General features: G+C 39.9%; 1 protein-coding gene across 1 annotated transcript; it reads left to right on the top strand.

The window, feature by feature from the left end:
* The first annotated feature begins 1,601 nt into the window (after positions 1–1,601).
* LOC133380869 (pantothenate kinase 3) lies at positions 1,602–21,858 on the top strand. Its single transcript, XM_061619026.1, has 7 exons — positions 1,602–2,345; positions 6,913–7,265; positions 8,570–8,823; positions 9,606–9,782; positions 11,102–11,225; positions 12,946–13,071; positions 14,640–21,858. Exons 1-7 carry the CDS (start codon positions 2,318–2,320, stop codon positions 14,688–14,690), a joined length of 1,113 nt encoding a protein of 370 aa, XP_061475010.1. The 5' UTR covers positions 1,602–2,317; the 3' UTR covers positions 14,691–21,858.
* The last annotated feature ends 2,245 nt before the right edge of the window (positions 21,859–24,103 follow it).

Here is a 24,103-nt window from a genome sequence, read left to right as displayed (position 1 = left end):
CTCACTCTCATAACCTAATCAAAAATATATTATTACCGACCCCAGATTTATTAAAGAGCACCAATAACCCTTTTGGAAGGAACAACTTGCCTAACTTCTTGTCTTCACCGTCCTTTGCTTCTTTAAGTCTCCTGTTTTCCTACAGGAAATGCAAGGTCATATCTGTGGCCATGTATTGCACCATAAAAATAATGGACCCATTGCTTCTTTGCATTGCCATGGTACAAAAACACAACTCAAGACATGGATCTTCAATAGCTCCAGAAATCCATGTACCTCAGATTCATGCTTTTGTGACATTCATGGTGGTTCAGAGAAGCAGCAGATCCATGATTTGTATGATTCAATCCATGGGCAAATATGCTACAAATATGCTGATGGTCACAATTTACTAGATCTCAATTTCTTGTTTGCAAGACAGTTAAAAACAAACAACTGAATTAGAAAACTTTAAAAAGAACAAAAGTTTATCACCACAGTAGTACTGTGAAAGGACATGACAGTGAATTTTGCAGTGCAATCTATGAATATATGTGATGGGAGGATCAGAAAAAAACATCTAGATTCATGGGGACATGTACTTCAAATTCATGACGTATCGGATCTAATTTTTTATGGTTCAGTTCATGGGTGAAGATGTGAAATGTGTCTTGACTACAGGTTTGGGATGGATTACAAGTAAAAATCATGAGGATCTGAGAATCCCAATAGCTGAAGATCATGAGCAAAAAAGTGATATTGCACTCATGTCCTGCTTGTGGAATTCCCAGAGGAATCTATTTGGCTATTGAAGGAAACAAGATGCTGGACTAGAAAGATCTTTGCTTTGATCCAGCAGGTCTCATCTTGTGTGTCTGATCCATGCTTTTGCAGCGCAGTTATGCTATGCCAGAAAGGGGTAGATCTGTGTTTTTTATAGTTCAGTCGATGGATAGAGATGTGGGCTCTGCTTAAAGAAGCTGCTGGATCAGGTAAAAGTCCCGTCTAGTCCAGCATCCTGTGCTCTGTGGCCAAACGGATGCCTATGGAAGCCCACATGCAGAGCTTGAGCGCAACAGCATTCTCCCTGCGATTCCCAGCAACTTTCAGAGGCTTACTACCTTCTACAGTGGGTTTGATGGTGGTTTAGGGACTATCTCTTATATTAAAAAAAATGCAAATCAAGAGGATCAGTTTTTTTATTAACTCCGACTTTTACTTTTTTCTCCTCCAGGATAAATCACCTCATCCCACTCCACCCCCCGAATGTGGGCCATCACCTGCCTACGCCAGTACACACCACCTATCAAGCGTGACCACTAGAAGGCGCCTTACAGTCACACCTAGAGATGAGGGGTGGGGGTGGAGCAGGGAAAGCCCTTGCTTGTCATTCGCCAGTTCTCTGTGGGGTGAGTGGCGTGGTTCTTGAGGCAAAGGTAAAGGGGAGGGGGGATGTTCCACAGCCGCTTTGTTCCCTGGGAAACCTCCACGAAGATGGTCTCCCTTTTTCGCCACTGGAACTACGAAGGCTCCCGGCATGCTTAGCGAGCGCAGAATGGCCCAGAACAGGTTGGGACTTCGCGGTGCACTCTGGGAGGCGTAGGAAGGTGAGGTGCGGCCGTGCTTCCCCGCCACCTCCTTCCTTCCCATCTGTCCTTGCGCGGGTCCTGTGTCTGGGGTGGAGGGAGGAGGAGGAGAGGAGGAGGTGGCGGGTGGCGTTGCGGCATCGTCGGCTCGGCCTGTAGAGCCCGAGCCCCACCCATCGCCCCCGCCACCACCGGTGGTGGCCGTCATTTTATGTTAGCGAGCGCCCAGTGAGGGGGGAAGAGGTGGGGGTGGCCGGTGAACTGGCAGTGCCGTGCGTGTGGGCGGGGCCGGCGCGGCGGCAGGTACTCTCCCTTCTACCGCCTCCCTTTCCTCTCTGTCAGGCCGAGCAGGGGCAACGCTGCCTGACAAACCAGTTACGGGAGGTGTGTTAACAATCCTTCTGACCCGCCGGGCCTTTCCCCAGTTCCGCCGCAGCCGAGCTTAGGCCTCTCCGTTCTCGCTCCCTCTAATTCCCCGCCTCCCAACCCCCATCCTTTGAGTGCCTGCTGTCAGACAAGCGCTCACCCTCCCTTCTCCCGCCTCATATCCGGAGAGAGCAAGATCGAGCCTCCCTGTCGCCCACCAGCTACCACCACCACCACTGTCATCATCCTCTGAGGAAGAAGCTTTAGCACCGCCACCGCCGCCTCTCCTCCTCCTCCACTTTTTCCTCCAGGGCTATCATCCAAGAGACACAAATTCGCACCGGGGCTGGAGCAAACGTTGCCGTCGTGAGCGCAGCGGCGCAGACATGAAGATCAAAGATGCCAAGAAGCCATGTAAGGTTTTCCTCTCCTGCCAACTCTTCTGTTCATGCCTCAGATTTGAGCAGGTTGTGCCTGTTGTTTAGTTTTTTTTTTCTGTTGGGATCGTAAATACTGGAACAATGCTTGATGAAGTGACACCCCGTTTTCTGTCTCACTTTGCCTGGCATTGTTTGAGCGCAATGGGTTGCATTCAGAGAAGTACTACTCAGAGTAGACCCATTGAAATTAGTGAACTTAAGTTAGTCATGTCTGTTAACATCACTGGGCCAACTCTGAGTAGGACTAGCATTGAAAACAACCTCAATATCTATCTGACTGCAATATATAAACAAAACACTTGAGTTGGAATTTGTTTTTGTTCATTTTTTTCTTACCTGTGTGTGTGTGTGTACTGCCTTCAAGTCGATTCCGACTTATGGCGACCCTATGAATAGGGTTTTCATGAGGCTAAGAGGCAGTGACTGGCCCAAGGTCACCCAGTGAGCTTCATGGCTATGTGGGGATTCGAACCCTGGTCTCCCAGGTCATAGTCCAACACCTTAACCACTACACCACACTGGCTTGGTACCTAGAGGCAGATTATAATTGTAGGTTTTATTTATTATTTCATTTGTATCCCACCCTTCCTCCCAGCAGGAGCCCAGGGCGGCATATGTTAATATGTTAATGTGAGTTGTCCTATCTAACACCTGCATGCACTTCTCTTTTGCTGTTTATACCTGTAGTGTATGTGTGATAGGAAGCTGCCTTCCAGTGTTGTTTTCCAATGTAGTGGAAATGGCTTTGTATGTGACCGAGCTGCATGCAGTCTGCTTGCTATTTTAATATCGTCCATATGGTGGTTTGCTTTAGACTGCTACTTGGTGTTTGAACTGCCACGTTTTGTTACAACATATGTTTGAAAACCTGCTATCTTTTTTAGTAGTCACTTGGAAGTTCTGCAGGAAAGTACATTTTAGGAAATCATGGTTGTTATATATTTACCAGTGTTTTATAATGATAAGATACAGGAGATAGTCAACTGTAAAAGTTATTATCAAAATAAGGGGTAGTTTTGCAAAAGTAGATGTGGCATGTGCCTTTTGCCCTTTGGTCCTGGAAGGAAAATATTATAGGAGTCTGCAATTTAAACTGAACAACTTAGTAAAACAACAGGAAATTATAGCCAGTAACTTAATAGAAGCAGGCTCTTCCTCAAGTTCCAAGTTCTTCTCATACAATGAGTTTTTTTCCTTCCTAACCCAGCCCACATATAATGTCTTGAAAAAGTACTCCTATGTGTTTTCACATAAATATCCAGAGTGTAGTGTTAATGGATAAAAACAGAAGTTCCAAGAAAGTGACAAGTGCCTTTGTGATGTTGCACAAAAGGGAGGTGATTGTCATTTACTTTTTCTGTTGTTCCTTTTCACAATTATTCTATTCATAAACTGCGTCCCAACAGTTTTATAACCTGGTAGGCAGCTCATACTATTTCATGTTCATATTAAACAGCTAGTTTTTTTAGTGAATCGTGGCAATAATATAGTAGCATACTAAAACACTTTCCTGCATTCTGGGTGTTGTACTCTAAGCTGGGTTCTACTTCAAACTAAAGCACAAGATACTAATCAAATATTTAATCGGAACAAGAATAATTTAACTTTACTTATAGGAATGGATCTCTTAATTTTATTCCCACAAGCATACCACTTTTGTTTGATAAATTATTCAATTACAAATGTAGACTGGGCAATACCTCAATCCTGTACGTGTCTCATTGAGTTTATTGGGTCTTAAGTGTGCATAGGATTGTGCCACAAGTCATTTAATGTCAATCAAGCCATGTCTGACATACAGAAAATGTAGTAAAATCTTAATTGGTAACGTTTAGCTAGATTTGTATTTCATGTTGTCTCAAAGACTTGCCACAACTTAATACTTAACAGTCAATTATCACAGTTGCTACATATGTATAAATCATCTAACCTTGTATGTGGAATTGTATTTCTTAAATATACAGTCTGTGGGAGGTAGTCAACTAAATAATGGCACTAGTGCAAGGATTATTCCCCCATGCCCCCTGTGCAAGTCCCTAAATCTGCTCTGGAGGGTTGGGGGAACCTCCAGAACAGATGTAGAAGGTGTGCAAGGGGAGGAGAGAGCGAGAATGTTCTTTTGTGCAAGGATGCTGATGCAACCAGCACTAGGTTAGATACAACCCTATGGTTGCAACCAGCATTAAGGTCTGTTTTTATGATGTTTTGATGTGTTTTAGTGCTGTTGTTTGCCGTCCTGGGCTCCTGCTGGGAGGAAGGTAAAAGGTAAAGGTGTCCCCACACTTGTAGTGCGAGTCGTTTCCGACTCTTAGGGTGACGTCTTGCGACATTTACTAGGCAGACCATATATATGGGGTGGGATTGCCAGTTCCTTCCCCAGCCTTTCTTTACCCCCCAGCATATGCCGGGTACTCATTTTACCAACCACGGATGGATGGAAGGCTGAGTGGACCTCGACCCCTTTTACCGGAGATTTGACTTCCTCCTTCTGTTGGAATCGAACTCTGGCCGTGAGCAGAGCTTCGGCTGCGTTACCGCCACTTACCACTCTGCGCCACGGAGGATCTGCTGGGAGGAAGGGTGGGATATAAATCAAATAATAAATAAATAAATAAACCAGTATTGGTCATACTTGTAGACCCATTAAAATTAATGGATATGATTAACTTAGGCCCATTAATTTCAATAGGTCTACTCTGAATACAACTTAGTTGGGTAGAACTCATAGTCTGTAAACACTGACAGGTTGAAATCTTACTTTTCCTCCTTTACTGCATGTATGCGGTTGTGTTGCATGTAGAATTTTCCACTGTATATATACTGGCCTGCCTGGTAACTTCCTGAATTGGTTTAGTGCTGCAGCTGGGACGAATGCTAAAATGCTCAATACTAGCCATCTCTAAATTGGAAGACATGACGTCTGGACCCATCATAAGTCTAGTACAACAGTCTTTTGGGAAGGAGGGTTTCATAAATGTGCTATTGTTGGTGCCTGTAAAAGAAAATTTGTGTGGAAACTATTACTAATATAGTGTTTTCACAAGTACAAAAAAGTCCTTTCAAAGGATTTGGCATGTTTTAAATAGAGTTGCATCCTGGTTCTGAAGAAAGGATGGGGAAACTAACTCTCTAGATGTGGCTAGGCTATAGCTCCCATCTTCCCTGACTGTTGGCTGTGCTGGCTGGGGCTGATGGTGGTAGGAATCCAGCAACATCTGGAGAGTCACAGGTTCCCTGTTGCTGTTCTAAAGAAAACACTTTGATGTAAGCCCAACTAACTTCAGCTTTCATAAATAACTATTTTATAAGAAAGATATCACCCACCTCCTAATACATTCATGTAGAATTAATACCTAACTTCATCTTAAAGGCTAGAAACTGTAGCTGTCCTGTTGGCAGAAACAAAGAAGGTTCAAAGATTACTGGATGCCCTTAGACCATCTTTATTACACAATGCTGAAGAGTTATAAACAGGCTGCTTATGTTCAAGTACTTGATGGGAGGAGGGGTTGCAGTTTTATAATTGCAAAGCCTGCAGGAAACTACCTAACGAAGTTCTGAAAAGTCTTAAAAGTGGCAAATATGTTGAAGTACAGTAAAGCCTATACAATATTGAGAAATATTTTAAATCACATGTTCATGTATTCTTCCCGTATAATCAGTTAATCAAAGATTAAGTAGCGAGCTGTTTTCAGTTATTTTAATATTCATCTGATAATACTTCAGAGGAGTCACCAATGTAAAGTTTTCATGCTTCTTAAGTCTGGCATTGGAGAGGAGGGGAAAGTTTTTTGTCAAAGAGCTGCTGGTTATTTTAGCGTTCTCTTTTTATGCAAATGCCATGATTAGCTAGAGCCCAGCTTCTATGGATTCTACCTTTATGTAAGGAAGTCTGTTCTAAGAATGAATCCCACTGAGTCGCTTGCTTCCAAGTAAGTGCGTGTAGGATTTTAGCTCCAGTAGCTTTTCAGGTACCTCTAAATATCTTCAATGACAGAGCAGCAAAGTACTTAATCCATTGGTGCTGCTGATCTTAAAAGTGTTTTCTTCTGTGCCTTTTAAGGGGCCTTGTTGGGATACCTATCAGTCTTTATAAGAAATTCTCACTTTTGTTTACTGCCTAGTAGAGTTGAGAGCAGAGTCTTTTTATTTGGTTATTTAACTATTGCCATTCTTAGAAAAAGATTCTGTTAGCATGACTTACAAACACTTTAGCACCCACAGTCACACACAAGATAAATCAACTGTATGAAAGTGTTTTTGAAATTTCAGAATGATATAATTCATGTTTTTAGAAATGTAGTGGGTAAGATTGGTGATTAACTGTTCAATAATTTGTAGTATGATATAATTTACTATTACTGGGTGATGCATGCTAACAAATTAGGAGTTCTTATGCTGTCAAGCCATAATAATGTCAAGCGGTTTTCATTAATTTCTTGATTAATGAAACACTGAAGAGAGCGCTGCTGGCAACTGAGAAGGTGTTCAGTTGTAATTTTCATATGTATATGACTAACAGTAGGTTTGTTTCTCCCCAGCTTTTCCATGGTTTGGTATGGACATTGGAGGAACCCTAGTGAAACTCGCATACTTTGAACCTATTGATATTACTGCAGAAGAAGAGCAGGAAGAAGTTGAAAGCTTGAAAAGTATTCGCAGATATTTGACATCAAATGTAGCCTACGGATCCACCGGTATTCGGGATGTCCACCTTGAACTCAAGGACTTGATACTCTTTGGGCGAAAGGGAAACCTGCACTTTATCCGATTCCCAACTCATGATTTGCCTACTTTTATTCAAATGGGAAGAAATAAAAACTTCTCAACACTGCATACAGTGCTGTGTGCCACTGGCGGTGGTGCCTATAAGTTTGAAGAAGACTTTCGCACAGTAGGTAGTTCAGTTGCATCCTGTTTCATAATTTTCTGTTCTAGAAGTATGTTACAATCTGTGTTGGTTAAGTAATAAGTCTGTGCAATCATTGCCTCTGCTATCACAGACAAAGATCTGATGGGCCAGCAAACCTTTGGATTCATACTTTGGAGCCTTTTGTGAAAAATCATTGCCTACATAACAGTGACTGCGTGTATGAAGCAGTTGTTGTCCTGCCTCTACGCCCATTGCCGAAATAGCCCCTTGTTTTCCTCCATGATGTTGTTAATTCAGAAGCACTGACTACCAAACTCCTCCTGATGCTCTTCTCAGTCCTAGATCAGGAAGTTGTATTGTACCCAGACAAAATTCTCAGGATTATGGGGCCTTGCACTTTTCATAGTTACCATTCTCCTCTCATTTTCCTTTGCTAGGAACCTGCAGTACCCAGTATTTGCATGCAGGGTTGGAAGACAACTGGGAATGTTTTGGATATTGGGGATTTTTTCAATCCTGGATGCATGTTAATTGCAGCACATGCTTCCTTGGTGTGTCTTGTCTATTGTCATGAGTTGCATGCTTCTAACAGCCATCCAGTCCTTTAGGAACAATAACTACCATTTTATAAAAGGATTGGGGTTAGCCCCTTTTTGGGTAGTATTGACATAGCAATGAAGATGACATTTAAATAGTATCTCTTCGCATTTTTCTTACCTTATTCTCATATTTGTTCTCCACGCGCACACACACACACACACACACACACACACACACACCCATCTAGCCTCTGGTAGTGTGTGTGTGTAGGCAGAGTTAGCTGAGTCTTAATAGTTTTTTACTTAAAACATTGCCCAAAATGGTCTGCAAGTAGAAAATTAAGTACACATGACTTGCAAAATAGTTATGTGGGCCTTCTTTTATTTAGAACGCTACATCCTCTAACTGGGTTTAAAAAAAAATGATATTTTTTTTGTCCATATGCACATGCCAAGCATTTGGCTGGTGAGAAGCTACTTCTCACATTTTTGTTGTTTTTGAAATGTTTGAAAAAAATGAAAGGTACAGAGTTGCACATATGGCACACGTGGAGAGGCTGATGAAAGTCAAGGAGACTTGTGGGGGTTTTATTCCTTATTAGCTTGGTTATTTTGAGAATTCTGGTATAATTCTTATTGTAATGAGTCAAACTGTATTTAGCTGCTTGTATAACCATTATAGGCTTTTTAAAACTTACTTATCAGTGTATTTGGCTTAAAAGTGGCTGCTGATATCACTTTGTGGTGAGAAAAAGTAATAATAATATATATTTTGCATTTTCACAGATTGGAGACCTCCAGCTGCACAAACTGGATGAACTTGACTGCCTTGTCAAAGGCTTGTTGTATATAGATTCTGTCAGTTTTAACGGCCAGGCAGAGTGCTATTATTTTGAAAACGCATCAGAACCTGAAAGATGCCAAAAGATGCCTTTTAACCTGGATGATCCATACCCATTGCTGGTTGTAAACATTGGTTCAGGAGTCAGTATTCTAGCTGTCCATTCCAAAGACAACTATAAGAGAGTAACTGGAACAAGGTAGAGAATTTAATGAATGTCAGGTTAAGCTATTAAGTGAAATTATAATCCACTGTGTTCTTATGGGCCTCTTTCAAATGCATACATCATTGAAGAAATTGCCATTCTGAAGCATATTCCTGTTTTGTGATGTGTTTAGCTTTCTTGATCTAAGAGCAATGTGAACTGACACACCAAGTTTTTTTAGAGTTGTATTCTCACTGATTGTCAACATTTTCATTTTTGTTGTTTACAGTCTTTACAAAGGATCGTTTCAAACTTGTATTATATAAGCAGCTAGGTAAAAAGTGGAAAGATTTTAAAGAGAAAGGAAGCTACCAGTATTGGGAAGATCTGTACTGTTTCTATCTAGACTGCCCAGCTGCTACATGGTCACAGTTTTAATAACTTTGTCCCAGTCAGCAGGATACTTGTGGTTACATTTAAACACCACTCCAGCTACCTCAGTTGGGAGAAGCACCTAAAAAGACAAACCCTTAGCTGGGTTCCATAGTAACTGCTTTGGTTGATATGTGGAGGTACAAGTGTTGTTCCTGCTTTTTAATATTGCCCATCAAGAGCCTTTGTGATATGGCAGACAGCAACTGAATATAAATCAGTCAACTGTATATTCGTTCACTAGGAGCAACTTCTAGATAACTGTATACTTAATTCCTTACATAGTCAGTTTAGCTTACTAGGTTTCTTCTGGTTTGGACGGATGATATGGATGTATCATTAAAAAAATTAATTATAGAAATGCAGTTTACAAGTCAGTCCTCTTTTATTTTTCCCCACACCAGTTTAGGTGGTGGGACCTTCCTTGGTTTGTGCAGCTTACTGACTGGGTGTGAAAGTTTTGAAGAAGCTCTAGAAATGGCATCCAAAGGGGACAGCACACAGGCCGACAAGCTAGTCCGGGATATTTATGGTGGAGACTATGAACGGTTTGGCTTGCCAGGGTGGGCAGTGGCATCCAGGTTGGTGTCGTAAGAGAACACTCATTTCCATTAAAATGCTGTATTTAAGAGACTCATGAAATAATGTTTTCTAATTAAGAATGCTTAATAAGAAATTTTAAAATGTGTTGTGTTTATATGATACTTTTCTAATATTTTAGGGTTGTATTCAACTAAATCCTACTCAGAGTAGAACCATTGAAATTAGAGAATTTAAGTTAGCCATGTCTATTAACTGCAGTCTATTCTGAGTAGGACTAGCATTGAATACCACCCATAGTAATCTATTAACACATACCTAAGAAGAACCCAGGATAGCAGTCGGGTTGTATCCAACTAATTCAGCGCGTGTGTGAAACCGAACATCCCCTCTCTCTCCTCCTGCCCTGCCTCCTGATCTGCTCTGGAGGGGGAGGTTGTTCTGTGTGCACAATGATTTAGTTGGATACAACCCCATGCGTTTGAGGCGAAAGATGTGTTGGCTGCATAGACATTAGCCTTGAATTTATGCTCCCTACTCTATAAATCAGTAGTCTTCAGTCTTTTCAGACATGGGGCCCACCTTTACAACAAATAAGCATTTGGTGGCCCAGTTCTTAATTTTTTACTATATATTTCTATGGTGATAGTACTGCTGTTGTGACCCACCTTGAATTAGGCAGCGACCCAGTAGCAGGTCCACACCCACCAGCTGAAGACCGGTGCTTTAGATTGTATGTATAGTGGTCTCCTTTGCAAAGACCTTTTGAGGCAAAACATTAACGTTATGCGAGTCACATCACAGTCTCTCTCCGTTTAACTTGGTTCTTTGGAGCTAGTAGATAAGGCAGGTAGTGATACAGCCATTATGATTTAAAAATCTCTCAGTTATGCAGTTAGAGTAGAAATTATCAAGTAGTAAAGGTATTCAGTTAGAATGCTTTAAGTTCCTGGTTACAATCTGTTTTTTCCTATATTTTAAGTGCATGGTTATAAAGATAAGATTGGAGATGTTCAGCTTATATCACATCACAGTAAACCATAGTTAATGGTTTACCATGAACAACCAATTGGGGCTGTTTGCTCCTCCCTGCTAGTGTGTGGAGGAAACAAACCATAACCCTTGTTTAAATTAGATTCCAAGCAAGGATCGTGGTTTGTTTTACTCCAGATAAATCACAGCTGGTAAGCAAAGAACAAACCTTGACTTATTGTGGTCTGTTTGAAATGGAATTAGCCTCATCTCCCCACTACCACCCTCAGTTGACAGTCATTGTAAGTAAGAGGAGGAGGACTTGGCATAGAAATCGTGTTCTTAATAAAAATATATATATAACATTGTGGGATCTCTTTCTTTTTAGCTTTGGGAATATGATCTACAAGGAAAAACGGGAATCTGTTAGTAAAGAAGATCTGGCTAGAGCAACGTTGGTTACTATCACCAATAACATTGGATCTATAGCACGAATGTGTGCTGTAAATGAGGTAAACTTTGTTAGGCAGGAACAGTAGAGACTGCAGTGAATTTAAAATCCAGATTGGAGTAGAATGTATGAGGATTTGCTCATACATCAGTTTCTTCGTTGGGGATAAACAGGTTCTTTCTTTTACAGATTGGAATTGGCTGTTAAGTTGATAAGCACTAGTTAGGAGAAAAGTAATCAGGTGTGTTACACTTGCAAAGACACTTGATTATAAGCTTATATTTTTATAGGTTGATTCCAATATGTAAGTGTGCCTTACTGAGTTTTTCTAAAGCATTTCTGTCATTGCTGCTATCTGAAGCATCACATCTGTTTCAGATGCAAACCTGTGGAAATGTGGAATTTCTATATGTTAACTGACTAATATGCCCAAAAAGGAGGAAGAAACAAGTGCGCATCTGGAATATTTCTTGCTGTCTTTGGCTTCTTTACAGTGCTGCCTTGTTGCATATGGATCAAGCAGCATTGTACAGGGCTATGAAGACACTGAGTACTCCTTCACTCACAGTAGTGGCTTGGCTTGATTGTATTTTACAATTGCTTGATCCAGAAGAGAATTTGTAGTATTCCTGCTTATAGCAGTTCTTCTAATCTAGGACTAAGAATACAGTGATATGTGCAAGTCAACCTGTTTGTGATCACCTTGTCAGTGCCTGTTGCTGTACAGTTACAGTATTCATTTGGTAGCTGGACCTTGCTTACAAGTTGAAATGTCTCTGCTTGACCCTCCATTGTTCCCTTACACCTATCTCCATCTGCATAACTACCCTCTTACACTGATAACAATTATGTAAAATATGTAGCGGAACAGTAAAACAAATACAGATCAATAAAAACAGATACCCAGTTAAAAAAAACAGCTAGAGAAGATGCTAGAAGGCTTGGGCAAATGGAAGGTTCTTTATATCGTGCTGGAGTGACATCAGATTTAGTGCCATGTGAGCCTCCCTGGAAAGGGAAGTCCACATGCAAGGCTGTATGAAAGCCCCTGCCAATTATTTTGGGATTGCTGCCTACTTATCTTCAGAAGGCAGGGGAGAAGGTTCTGATGAGTGCAACATCAGATGGACTCGTGGGAGGCAGAATTCTTGTCACCTTCAAGTTCTGGGACTGATCCAGACCTGCTCCAGCTGAATGGAGTTTTGCTTCAGACCACTCCTACTGGCACAAGGTGAGGGGCAGGCAACTTTCACCAATTTCTCCCTGCAGCGCCTTGCACCGGCTGAAAATGTATGGAGGATTGGCCTTCCACAACAGGGAATCTGCAGGAAGGGGGGAGGAATTGGTGAAAGTAGCCTTTCCACCAGCAGGATCATTCAGTTCATGGAAGGTGAAATCCGGCTCCAAACGTTCGGCAGTTTTCTAGATCTCTACAGAATGCTTAAATGGAGAGGTAAATGTATATGTTATAAATAAATTTAGAAACAAATTTATAGCTTATAGATTATTTTTGTTTTTGAACTGAAAACTGCCCTGGAATGAAATCTGGTGAAGGGCAGTGTGTAAATCTTATCTAAATTTTGTTACACGTTTATTTATAGTTCATTGATTCCACAGTCCTGTGCACACGTAGCTAGAAGGTGGCTCCATTGAACATAGTGGGACTTCTGAATAAGCATGCTAGTATTGTGCTGCTGATCTTTTTCTTACATCCCATTGAAAACTCATATTGCTTTTGATTATATCCCAGTGAGGAAACTTTTATTGCTCTTTTTCTTTAGAAAATAAACCGTGTTGTCTTTGTTGGTAACTTTTTACGTGTGAATACATTGTCGATGAAGCTTTTGGCATATGCACTGGATTACTGGTCCAAGGGCCAATTGAAGGCTTTGTTCCTAGAACATGAGGTATGTATGACCACTGCAATTAAATATTGATTTAGACCACGTTTGTCTTCCAGTACAAATGCCAGAATTTTAAATTTTATCTGTTACTAGCACCTTATAATTACTTTCTTCATTCCTGATTTGGAAGCTATGTAAAGGGTTTGGGTTGTATCCATACTAAGGAACGTGTCCCATTAGCGCAAAGATTTCCACTTGCCCAACAGGACTTTCCTCCCCTCTCCTCCACCCATGCACCCCTAAATCTGTTCTAGGGGTTCCCACAACTTCTGGAGCTGATTTGGGGAGGGTGTTGGAGGAGTAGGGGGAAAAGTCCCATTGTACACATGGAAATCCTTGCACTGACAGGACAGATTAGTTGAATATCTTCCTCCGTTTGTACTTGAGTTATCAGGATGGTAAGAGAGATTGTATGCAATGAACTGTGTTAGGAACGAGGAAGGTCTTTACATTTATATAAAAAAATGCTGTTTCTGAATATGACAAAAGTGTTCCGTTTCAAAGTTTCTGTTTAATTTCTTCATTAGACTTATGCTTAGGTTAATGAACTTTAAAAACATAATGGACACAATCCAACCAAAGTTGAGCACTTTAAAGCATGACCGATATCAACAGAAAAGCATGTGCAGAAATTTCTTCATTAACATTAATGGTGCTTAAAAATGCTTTGGCTGGATTGTACCCAACATATTTTAGTTATTGGGGAAAGCAAACAAGCGAACTGTGCCTTAATGAAAACAGTGGAATAGTAAAAGGCACTGCTGCACCTATACATATTACTTTTTCAGAAAAATGAGTCCTGAATTACTGTCACATTTCTCAGGTACCATAGGAGGGTTTGACAATCACCAGTTTACATAGCCAGTGCCTTTGCAGCTTGGATCTTTCACAGTCAATTCTTCCTTGGGCAAGGGTTGAAATCACTAGAGTTTTAAAATTAGTTATTGTCAAGCATCCTGTTTGCCACAGTAATTGCCCTCAGTCATGTAGGCTGTAAAGCATAGCCTTATTTAAGATGGACCAAGATCATGGAAGGCTCACCCATGACTTACTCACTTGTATACCATTTGTTGAAAGCTACAATGGAGATCAGATATGTGCATGAGCACAGACCAGTCCAAAACATGGGAGTGCTGTAGAAATTGTGCTCAAGATTCTGTTTGCCTCCTGTTTAGCCTTAGTTACTAACTCTTAAGTTTCCAAGGAAGTAAACAATGTGCTGTGCACATGTGGCAATGTTCCCATTGCCAGTCACAGGCTGAAAAAGGAATTTGGGACAATGCAGGGAGGAAGGACTGGTGACAAACAGCATCAAGGGAGGGAATAAGAGAAGTAGAGCATAGGAGAGTTCGCAGCCGCCTGTATACTTGATACAAAGGCTTGTTTAGCATTTAGTTTATCCACAGTATTTTCAGTATATTGACTGTAGTGTGGATATATTTCTCTTTCTTAATTGTCAGATATCAATTAGGGAAAAAATGAGATTTTGTCCCGTATTTCTATTTTGAAAGAGACCAAATTTAATATGGTTACTGAAACTTGATTTGTGCAAAATCTTCTTTTAAATGCAGGGATACTTTGGAGCAGTTGGTGCCCTCCTTGGATTGCCAAATTTCAGCTGAAGTTCAAAGCATCACAAAACTGAATTATTCCCTACCTTTCTGGCATTATTACAACACTGTTTTTTATATCAACTGGAACCAAAGGGCCGCTGTCTTGCTATAAATGTCTTTAATTGTAAGAATGATAAACTGTCTCACAGAGACAGAGTTTGAAACCTAGTTGTTTCTGTAAGAAGTGTATGGCAACCTCCAAGAAATACAGTACAGCCTCTGAGAAACGAGCCTCAAAATTGGAATTGGAATATTAGCTTTAGTTTATCTGTCCAAACCCTGCAATGCTAATCAAATTTTGCCCCAAAAATTCCCCTTAAGGCTATTAGATTGCATCTAGTTGTGTAAGTCTTTAGCTTTGTGCTGAATGTTTGTTTGTGTAATTTTCCATCAGCTCAAAAAATTGACCTTGGCCACAACTAAGTGCCATTTGCTAAAAAAGAAGTTCTTTGATGCAGAGGATTTTCCATCAATGCAAGGAGTTTACAGTGTGTTGAAATACATAATTCAGACTTCCAGTATTAAGGTTTCCAGAGAATAAAAATAAAAATATCAGCAAAGACTTTGTACAATTGATTTAAGGCGAGTTAAGCAACTGGATATGCTTATGTATGGCTACCAACTGTATAGTCACATTTTGTTAAGCTTTGCAGTATCCTACTTCACTTAATGTTTAACCGATAACTTGCCTTTGTGAAAGGTTCTTCCATATAGGATTTTCAGGCAAACCTTGAAAGGTTTTAAAAGGTTGACAATAGAAAAAATCTTTAGCTCTAAATCACCCATTTCTATAAAAATATGCTAGTAGATGTTCCTGAGAACAAAGGAGCAATAATGTTGCAGTTGTTGGATTGACAGATCCAAAGGGATGTTTCTTGCGCAATTTCTCAGTTTATATAAACACATTGGAAAAATTGGCCCAAATGTTAATTTAGGGCAAGTTTGTGGCTTCAAGTATTAAGGCAGCTTTAGAGGTTGTACTACACAAACCGAAAAGGTCCAGTGTTCATTGTACTCTTGATAAACTGTTCCAGATACTGCAACAGTGTGGCCTTGACATAAACTCCACATGCTGGGGCTACCCCTGTACTTTTGACTGTCTGCTGTTTCAGATTTGATTGTAAAAGTTTACAATAGTGGTGTATTTGTAGATTGCTGCAGCAAAGCCTACCGTAAGACCTCAGAAAAAAAAATCCTCTCAGAAAATAACACTTCTATGCACAGGGATGTATCATTGTATCCTGAAGGAATATCCAGATATCCAATCCATGAATTAAGTTTTCTATAGGGAAATTTACCACTCTGACTAGAACTCAAGCTTGATTTACTTGATCAAGTTGACACTATTTTGGCACATTGATATTTTAAACAGCAATATCTGTATGGAAAATATATCTCCAGATACCTAGCATGCATAGCTTTTGAACTTTTCAATTCAATTACATCTAACTACATTTCAGTGCTTATTAGCAGTAATTAGTGTTGTTGATGCTTGTGTTGACCTTCTAAAACCTATTTTCCATTCTTAGGATTTAGAAATGAGTGGTCTCTCTACAGTACAGGGCAATGTCCAAAGATACATGTTCCATTGGTCCCATGCTGAGGTAATGGCCAGAAAATATAGACTGAGCCAAGTCTCATTACAGAGACTACTTGACTATTTTGACCCCATCTTTTTAAATAAAGTATAACAATTCATAAATTATGACATGGAAGTAACTTTTTGCCTTTGAAAGAATACGTATCTTGGCCTTAAGTCTCAACATAGCCAAAATGTTTCAGTTAAAGGATATGCTTTCAGTTGCAATTAATACTTTCTAATATATATCCTGGGCTGTATGAAAATAATCTAAGGTAGCCTTGCTCTGTATTGATTGCTATTCAGAACTGAAGATGACTGAAACAACAGCTGGACAACTCTACCACTTTAGTCCCTAGGAAAACACATTTCAAGAAGACTTGCTCTAGAAGCAAAAAGATTTAATATATGGTGGCCTAGTTCAAAATTATGGTTTTAATGTTCCCATGGTGCTCCTTCTGTTGCCATGCCACAGATGAAACAAGGCAGAGTCTGGCTTGTCATGTCAACAGAACCCAGAGCTCTTGACTTGTGCCCTCCAAACCACAAGTTATAATGGTTTGTTAATGGTTTACTGTTTGTGGTTTGTTGGAGGGAGCAAACTATGAGCCTGGGTTCAAATGACACAACGAGCCAGACTCGTGACTTATTTTGTCTGCAGTGTGGGAGCAGTAAGAGTGGAGGAGGAGTGCCATGGGAACTTCTAAGCAGTGTGCACCAACATGCTGCTCATTCACATTAAACCATACGTTTGTTTTAAACTATGGTTCAATGTGACATGTGAACCAGCCCAGTATATCCCACTACAAAATTACAGGTTTGAAATAAACCCTATAAATTCATCAGCAATTTCTATACCACACAGGTCTGTGATTATTACAGTAAAGAAAAATGCTTTTCCTCCCTATTTGTTTTGATTTGTAGTAATAGAAGCTTTCACTGTGTTGACCTCATGCTATACAAATGTTATAAAATCCTTCCATTCATGTTATGGTTCATGTTCCTAGTGGTCTTGCTTAGCACCAAGTGAAAAGGCTTCTTGATTTTTTTTAGCGTTGGCACAGCAAGTTTTTTTTCCAGATACATGGATATATTGGACTGTTGACAACTTTCTGTGGAGTTGGAGGAATTGCTGGCTGAGTAAGGAGGGAGGATATTTCCTTTAAGGAAAGGAATAGTGGTTCCGAAGGTAAAGGTGTCCCCGCACTTATAGTGCGAGTCATTTCCGACTCTTAGGGTGACGTCTTGCAACCTTTACTAGGCAGACCGTATATATGGGGTGGGATTGCCAGTTCCTTCCCCGGCCTTTCTTTACCCCCCAGCATATCCCGGGTACTCATTTTACCGACCACGGATGGATGGAAGGCTGAGTGGACCTCGACCCCTTTTACCAGAGATTTGACTTCCTCCTTCTGTTGGAATCGAACTCTGGCCGTGAGCAGAGCTTCGGCTGCGTTACTGCCGCTTACCACTCTGCACCACGGAGGATCATCGGTTCCGAATGTAGTGGCTCTTAAATCTAGCAGTCTCAAGTGTGCCTTAAAGTCTCTGGAATTTTGAGCAGCGTGACAAGAATATTTTTGACTTTGGATATTATCAGTGGCCCTCAAACATGGAACAGTGTCAATTCCATATTTGACACTTGTGGATAAGCTAAAGAAAATTAAAAGCTCAGTAGACCATTGGATAGCTAGGCCTTTTTGCATCTTTCCTTTTTTTCCTCATTGTAACTCTGCAATCACATAGTCATGAGTGCTTTTTGGTTACAATACAGTATGTAGTCCTGGATGCAAAACACACCATTTTCCTAAAATAAGACGCTCTATCTTGTTAATAAGGCAGTTTAATCTCTTACGAAGCCAAATCATTTTCAAGTCTCAACCTACACAAGTTTTCAGTATCCATTCCATTAAAGTGTTCTTGGATAACACCTCTGTAACTTCCTTCCCCAACCATTAAAATAGGAAATTAATGCACCATATGTTTGTTTATTTTGGCATTCCTTAGTGTATTGCCATTTTGAAAGCACCATTTAATGAAACATGAGGGTAGTATAAGGACCAGATCATCTTTTGCATTGCTTGCCATTTGTGTTATGCTTTGAAGTAGCTGATAAGTCAGGTGGCTCTGCTGCTATGCTCTGCCAGAGGTGTGCAACCCATGGTCCTCCAGTTGTTGTGGACTACAGTTTCCATAATCCCTGACAGCCATGCTCACAGGAGGTGATGGGAGTTGGGAAGTCCAAGAACATATCATGGGCCACAAATCCCCGACCCCTGTGCTGCACTGTCTCTGTACCATTAAAGGTAGTTGTATACAACCTTGCTGGATGTCATTGATCAAGCAGATTAAGGCTAATAAGTGTTTCTAACTGCATCACTGCTTAGATCTAATAGCAAATCTTGTGACTGCAAATTTTGTGTACATTGCAGCATGTGGTAAATTTTGGCAGCCTTTATTATACCACCAACATCCACTGAAACAACAAAATCTTAATGACTGCATGTATAAAGTCTAGCTACACGTTGAGCCAGTGTTCCTTAAATTTTTCAAGGTATTTCTCTGGACTGCATTGTGTGCTGAAAATATGGATTAAGGATTTAGCATATTTATAATTTTAGGGGCTGCATATCTTCATCCCCACCACGGATAATGGCAGCCATGGGGGGAGGGGGGAGAAAGTCATCTTGCCCATTAAAGAAGAGAAGCAGTTATGTGCTAAATTTTAACATGTTTGCTTCTACTGTAATGTGTGAAGCAGTCATTAAACTAAGTTTTTGAATATTTTCAAGTGCTTATACTGAGAGCAAATCTATTGCTTAAGGATTAAAATGTGACTCATTTAATCCCCTAAATATTCATACATTGCTGCTTTGTAAATAGTGCATCAATTAAAACTCTGAACTGAATATGTTGGGTTAAGTAGACGACAGAAGTTTTGGTGGTAGGTCAAAATGTATTTTGAATTAAACCTTTATGTTCATAGAAGACTGCTTTTGCTGTTGGTTGTTTTAAAAAGTAGAGAATTCAGGGGTTATGAATCTTCTGCAACGTGCCATCAAAAGACACCCCTTTTCATTATAATTCTAATAAAGTACAATAAGCCTGGATGTTACTGAGCTTAACTTGGAGATAAAAGAGTTGAGAATCAGATTTCTGTTGATCAAGACACCTGTGCTGATAGAAAAGTTTGGCACGCAAGGCTTAAAACATTGGCCACAAGTTCTCTATGCCTTTGTAGACTGAATGTAAAGGTTACAAAACTTAGGGGCTTTTTTGTGGGGGGCAAACAAGATGCCTTAATTTAGAGGTAATCACCAAAATTATCTCAATAGTATCCTAGAATACATTGTAGTAAGGTAAATGCTTTCTAATTCTGAAAAGTGACTTTATATTCTAAACTATTCAGCAAACTTAGTAAGAAGTCTGCAGCAAACACTCTCCTAGGTCTACTTACCAGTATTCTCTTCCTGCTCCCCCCAAAAAACGAAAAATGTTTTAGGCATGGCAAATGGTCAGAATGTGTGCATTTTGGTAAATTGTGAACATTCACATAAAACTGACATGTGCAGCTGATCAGCTTTTGAAAGATTTGCCAAATGTATGATGAGCACAAGCAAATCCTAAGTGTAGATAAGTCGCAAGGTGTTCCATCTTTATGGGGTATCGGTTTTTGTGTGAGAAACTAACTTGAAAATAATCTTTAAATGGGTGCCTCCTTTACTTGGTACTGTAGAAAATAACATACTAAGAGCATTGGCTTTTTGGTCTTGTACCGTGGGAAGGTTTTGGCAGCTACTTAGTATTCCTTATCCTGTTCACTATGATGGATAAAGGAGATTGATGGTACTTCAGACTGTCTGCTTTGGTTCTATATCAAGGCAACAGGCTAATTCACTGAACCATTTTGGGCATAACGCTAAACTAGTTTAGAGCGTTGTGAATGAAAAGTGAGCCTTTGGCATTCCCCCTTCCCTTTCTGGCACAGCTGTGAAGAGATAAGAATCATCCACTTCCTGTTTTAAATTAATCCTTTGTCTTGGTGTATCTGAACCAACCCGGCATGGGAAACCGGTCAAATAATTCTGGTCAGTTTAATCTATGGTTTGTTAATGAGCTGGGATCATAAACCACGGATAAACTGGCTAGTTTAAAACAGGAAGCAGATGCTTCTGATCTTGCATCCACATTGGAGGAGGAGAGATAAAGGAGCATTAGTTCAAGACTGTTTTTTGCTTGTTCATGAGCACTAAAGCATGGGTGGTTAACCTTTGGTCCTCCAGATGTTGGTGGATTCCAACTCCTATGGCCAGTGGACATGAATGATGGGAGCTGTCGTTCAATATCTGGAGGAGCCACAGATTATCTGCCTCTGTACTAAACCATAGTTTAGCAATACACTGGAAACAGGCTGGTTTGATGATACTCCTTTGTGACAAGCTAGATGGTGGATAAAAGAACTTGTTCTATAATCACAGTTTAAAGTCTGATACTACTTATCAGATGAACATTTTAACAAATAATTATGCCTCATGCACTTATTTCTGTTATATCTGGACAACAATTCACTGAAGCCAAGAGTTTATCATAAAATTGGCTTTTTATAAAATGGGCTACATTTAATACATGTGTTATGAAATAAGTTTCAGAATTTCAGAAAGAGCCGTTCCTAAGCTTGTGTGTTGATCGTCATAGCTATGTTAATTCAGATAACATAATTTGTTCTATGTATTCCTTTGCTGGCTGAATCCATTGCTATTTTTATTTGTATTGTGAATATAGTATTTTGAATAATGTGAACAGAATTCTGGAACCTAAATAAATTTAAATGTTCACTTCAGCTTTGGATGATAATGCATTTCAAGCAATAGTTACACTTTGCAGCTTGTTTGCTTGAGGTTCAATCATTACAAAAGGATTTTTAAATACGTTTTGTAGGGGGATGCTTCAGTATACAACAGTACATGTTAATATCTACATTAATAGGAAATAGCGAATATTTCCTATTTTACCACCTGTTAATGGTGGTTGGCATTTTAACTGATTTTTAATTGTCTGAAAGATCAAATTGTACTTGGAAAATACTTTTTTGATTCCATTGCAAATTCATATTCTGCAAACTTAGTGTGCATGTAACATTTACCTTAACAGCTGTTTCGAATAATTTGCCTTACTGTTGCAGTGAACTTACCGTCTCTTCTCTGTTTACTATTCTGACAATGGTGTAAAAATGTACATCTTGCAAATTGTAATTCGTATTTGCTAAATTATTTAACACATCTCTTGTAAATTGTTTAATTTATTTTCATAATTGCTGTCCTGTGACATTTTCATGCAACCAAATGATAGAAGCCTATACCCTAATCATTCCTATCAGGACTGTATAAAAACTTTCTGCTGCTTACATGAGTAAATGTGAAATTTAATTTGGTTGTATGATGACCACTTTTTGTTTTTCCTTGTTTTGCTGTTGTTCTGTATGAACTGACAGAACTTTTCCTTTTTTTCTAAACAAGTACCAATGGTTGGTTCTCTCTCCCATACTTTTTAATTCTGTGTACCATTGCAAGCTGTCTTAATAAAGGGATGAGAAACCTGTGTTGGAGGGGTTTTTTTTAATGAAATCTGAATTTCTGCATACAAGGGCCTACACTTCTACAGTATTTGTGTTGTTGGTAGGTACACAACTCAGGAACTCATTGTACAAATTACTTGTAAAGGATTAGTCTGATCCAAAGTTTTATCTTGGTTCAACCTTCTATTTATGTAACTGATTCTCCAAGTGTGGACAAAGCCTCTGTGGGAGGAAGTGAGCAGGGGTTCATGATTAAAGGCAGAGGAAGAAAGGAAGCCAGTACGTTTTGTGTGATAAAAGGTTACTGAAACAAGTTTTTCAGATGAACACAAGCTTCTAAAACACTTGTGAGCTGAAACACTGGAAGATAATTTTTCTGTTTTCAAGAATTTTATAGTATTGTTATTGCACTTATAGTCTACCTTTCCTCCAAGGAGCTTACGGTGACTCCTCCCTCTCTTTATTATCCTTACAACAACCCTGTGAGGTAGATTAGACTGAGAGACTGGCCCAAGGTCACCCAGTGAGCTCATGGCTGAGTGGAAATTTGAACCCTGGTCTCCTGCATTCTAGTCTGACACTAACTACTGCACCACGATACCCTGCCTATAATGTTAAATGGTGTTGGCAAAATTGTAATTTGAAAACTTGTTCTTCAAAGCAATAAGGGTTGTATTCAATTAATTCAACGAACCTAAGTCATGCCTATTAACTTTAATGTGTCTGCTCTGAGTAGGACTAGCACTGAATTCCACCCTTAAATAAAATAGTAATGTACATATAATACAGTTACATGTTTTGCTTGCTTTGATAAATGTAAAAATGAGAATCATGCTGATTTGTGTTGCCATTCTTGGGCGAATTTGGGTTTCAAGAGTTTTTATCAAAGGCTGGGCTGTGGGAGCTGATAAACAGAAGGAAGCTGTTGGCATTTTCCTTATGTGTAGCTGCACCTTCTGGTCTAACCTGCTATCCTCTCGCTGTTTTGGATTGCAATTGCCATCAGCCCCAGGCAGCACTTTCTCCCCTGTGCTTTGTTTCTAATACTGTATTTTAAATTTCCGTAACCCTTCCTGGGACCCAATAATGAAGGGCAGGCTATATATTTAATCCTCTTCCTCTTTTCAAACCATCCTCACTTAAAATGTACAGTGCAGATGAGGCCTAAGTTTTACTGAATAAACCCAGTGACATTAGTCATATAAATTAAATCGGAGTATGACTAAAGTTAGGTACAATTTGATAGATCTGCATATATATTTGCATTTATGACAGCTAGGCATTTTTGTATCAGCACAGCTTCTTCCCTCACCCTGGCATGGGTGACTTTCCTGCTGCTAGAGCTAGCCACATCTGAAGGCAATATCCATCTTCTTCTATTTATTTATTTATTATTTAATTTATATCCCGCCCTTCCTCCCAGCAGGAGCCCAGGGCGGCAAACAGAAACACTAAAAACACTTTAGAACATAATAAAAAGACCTTAAAATACATTAAAACAAAACAACATTAAAAACATTTTTAAAAAGCTTTAAAAATATCTTTTTAAAAAAAAGGTTTAAACATAGTATTAAAGAAAACATATTAAATCAATTCTAACAGACACAGACTGGGATAGGTCTCAACTTAAAAGGCTTCTTGAAAGACTAAAGTCTTCAAAAGGCGCTGAAAAGATAACAGAGATGGCGCCTGCCTAATATTTAAAGGGAGGGAATTCCACAGGGTAGGTGCCGCCACACTAAAGGTCCGTTTCCTATATTGTGCAGAACGAACCTCCTGATAAGATGGTGTCTGCAGGAGGCCCTCACCTGCAGAGCGCAGTGATCGACTGGGTATGTAAGGGGTAAGATGGTCTTTCAGGTATCCCTGTCCCAAGCTGTATAGGGCTTTGTACACCAAAACTAGAACCTTGAACTTGGCCCGGTAGCAAATGGGCAGCCAGTTAGGCAATTTGCTTAAGATATCTCAGAACTTGTTTACTCTTTTGTGGGGTTGCTAGGCCCTTGACGTTCCAGGTCATAACCATTAGGTTTCCCATAGCTAGATGTGGCTACTAGTCACAATGGCTATGTTCTACCTCCACAGCTGGAGGCAGTATGCTTCTGAATACCAGTTTCTGGAAATCTCAGGAGGGGGGAGCTGTTGAGCTCATGTCCTTCTTGTGGGCTTCCTGTAGGCATCTGATTGGCCATGGTGAGAACAGGATGCTGGACTAGGTGGCCACTAGCCTGATCCAGCAGGGTCTTATTGCGTGTCTTATGTTCCATA

This window comes from Rhineura floridana, chromosome 3 (assembly GCF_030035675.1).
Source record: "Rhineura floridana isolate rRhiFlo1 chromosome 3, rRhiFlo1.hap2, whole genome shotgun sequence".
In the NCBI taxonomy this organism is placed as follows: Eukaryota; Metazoa; Chordata; class Lepidosauria; order Squamata; family Rhineuridae; genus Rhineura; species Rhineura floridana.
The sequence above is the reverse complement of the archived record's forward strand: the minus strand, read 5'-3'. Positions and strand labels throughout refer to the sequence as shown.

Coding starts and splice junctions, on each gene's coding strand:
- LOC133380869 (XM_061619026.1), top strand. CDS start 2,318: ATGAAGATCAAAGATGCCAAGAAGCCAT. Junction 8,824..9,605: donor AAGAGAGTAACTGGAACAAG/GTAGAGAATTTA, acceptor TCCCCACACCAG/TTTAGGTGGTGGGACCTTCC. Junction 13,072..14,639: donor CTTTGTTCCTAGAACATGAG/GTATGTATGACC, acceptor TTTTAAATGCAG/GGATACTTTGGAGCAGTTGG.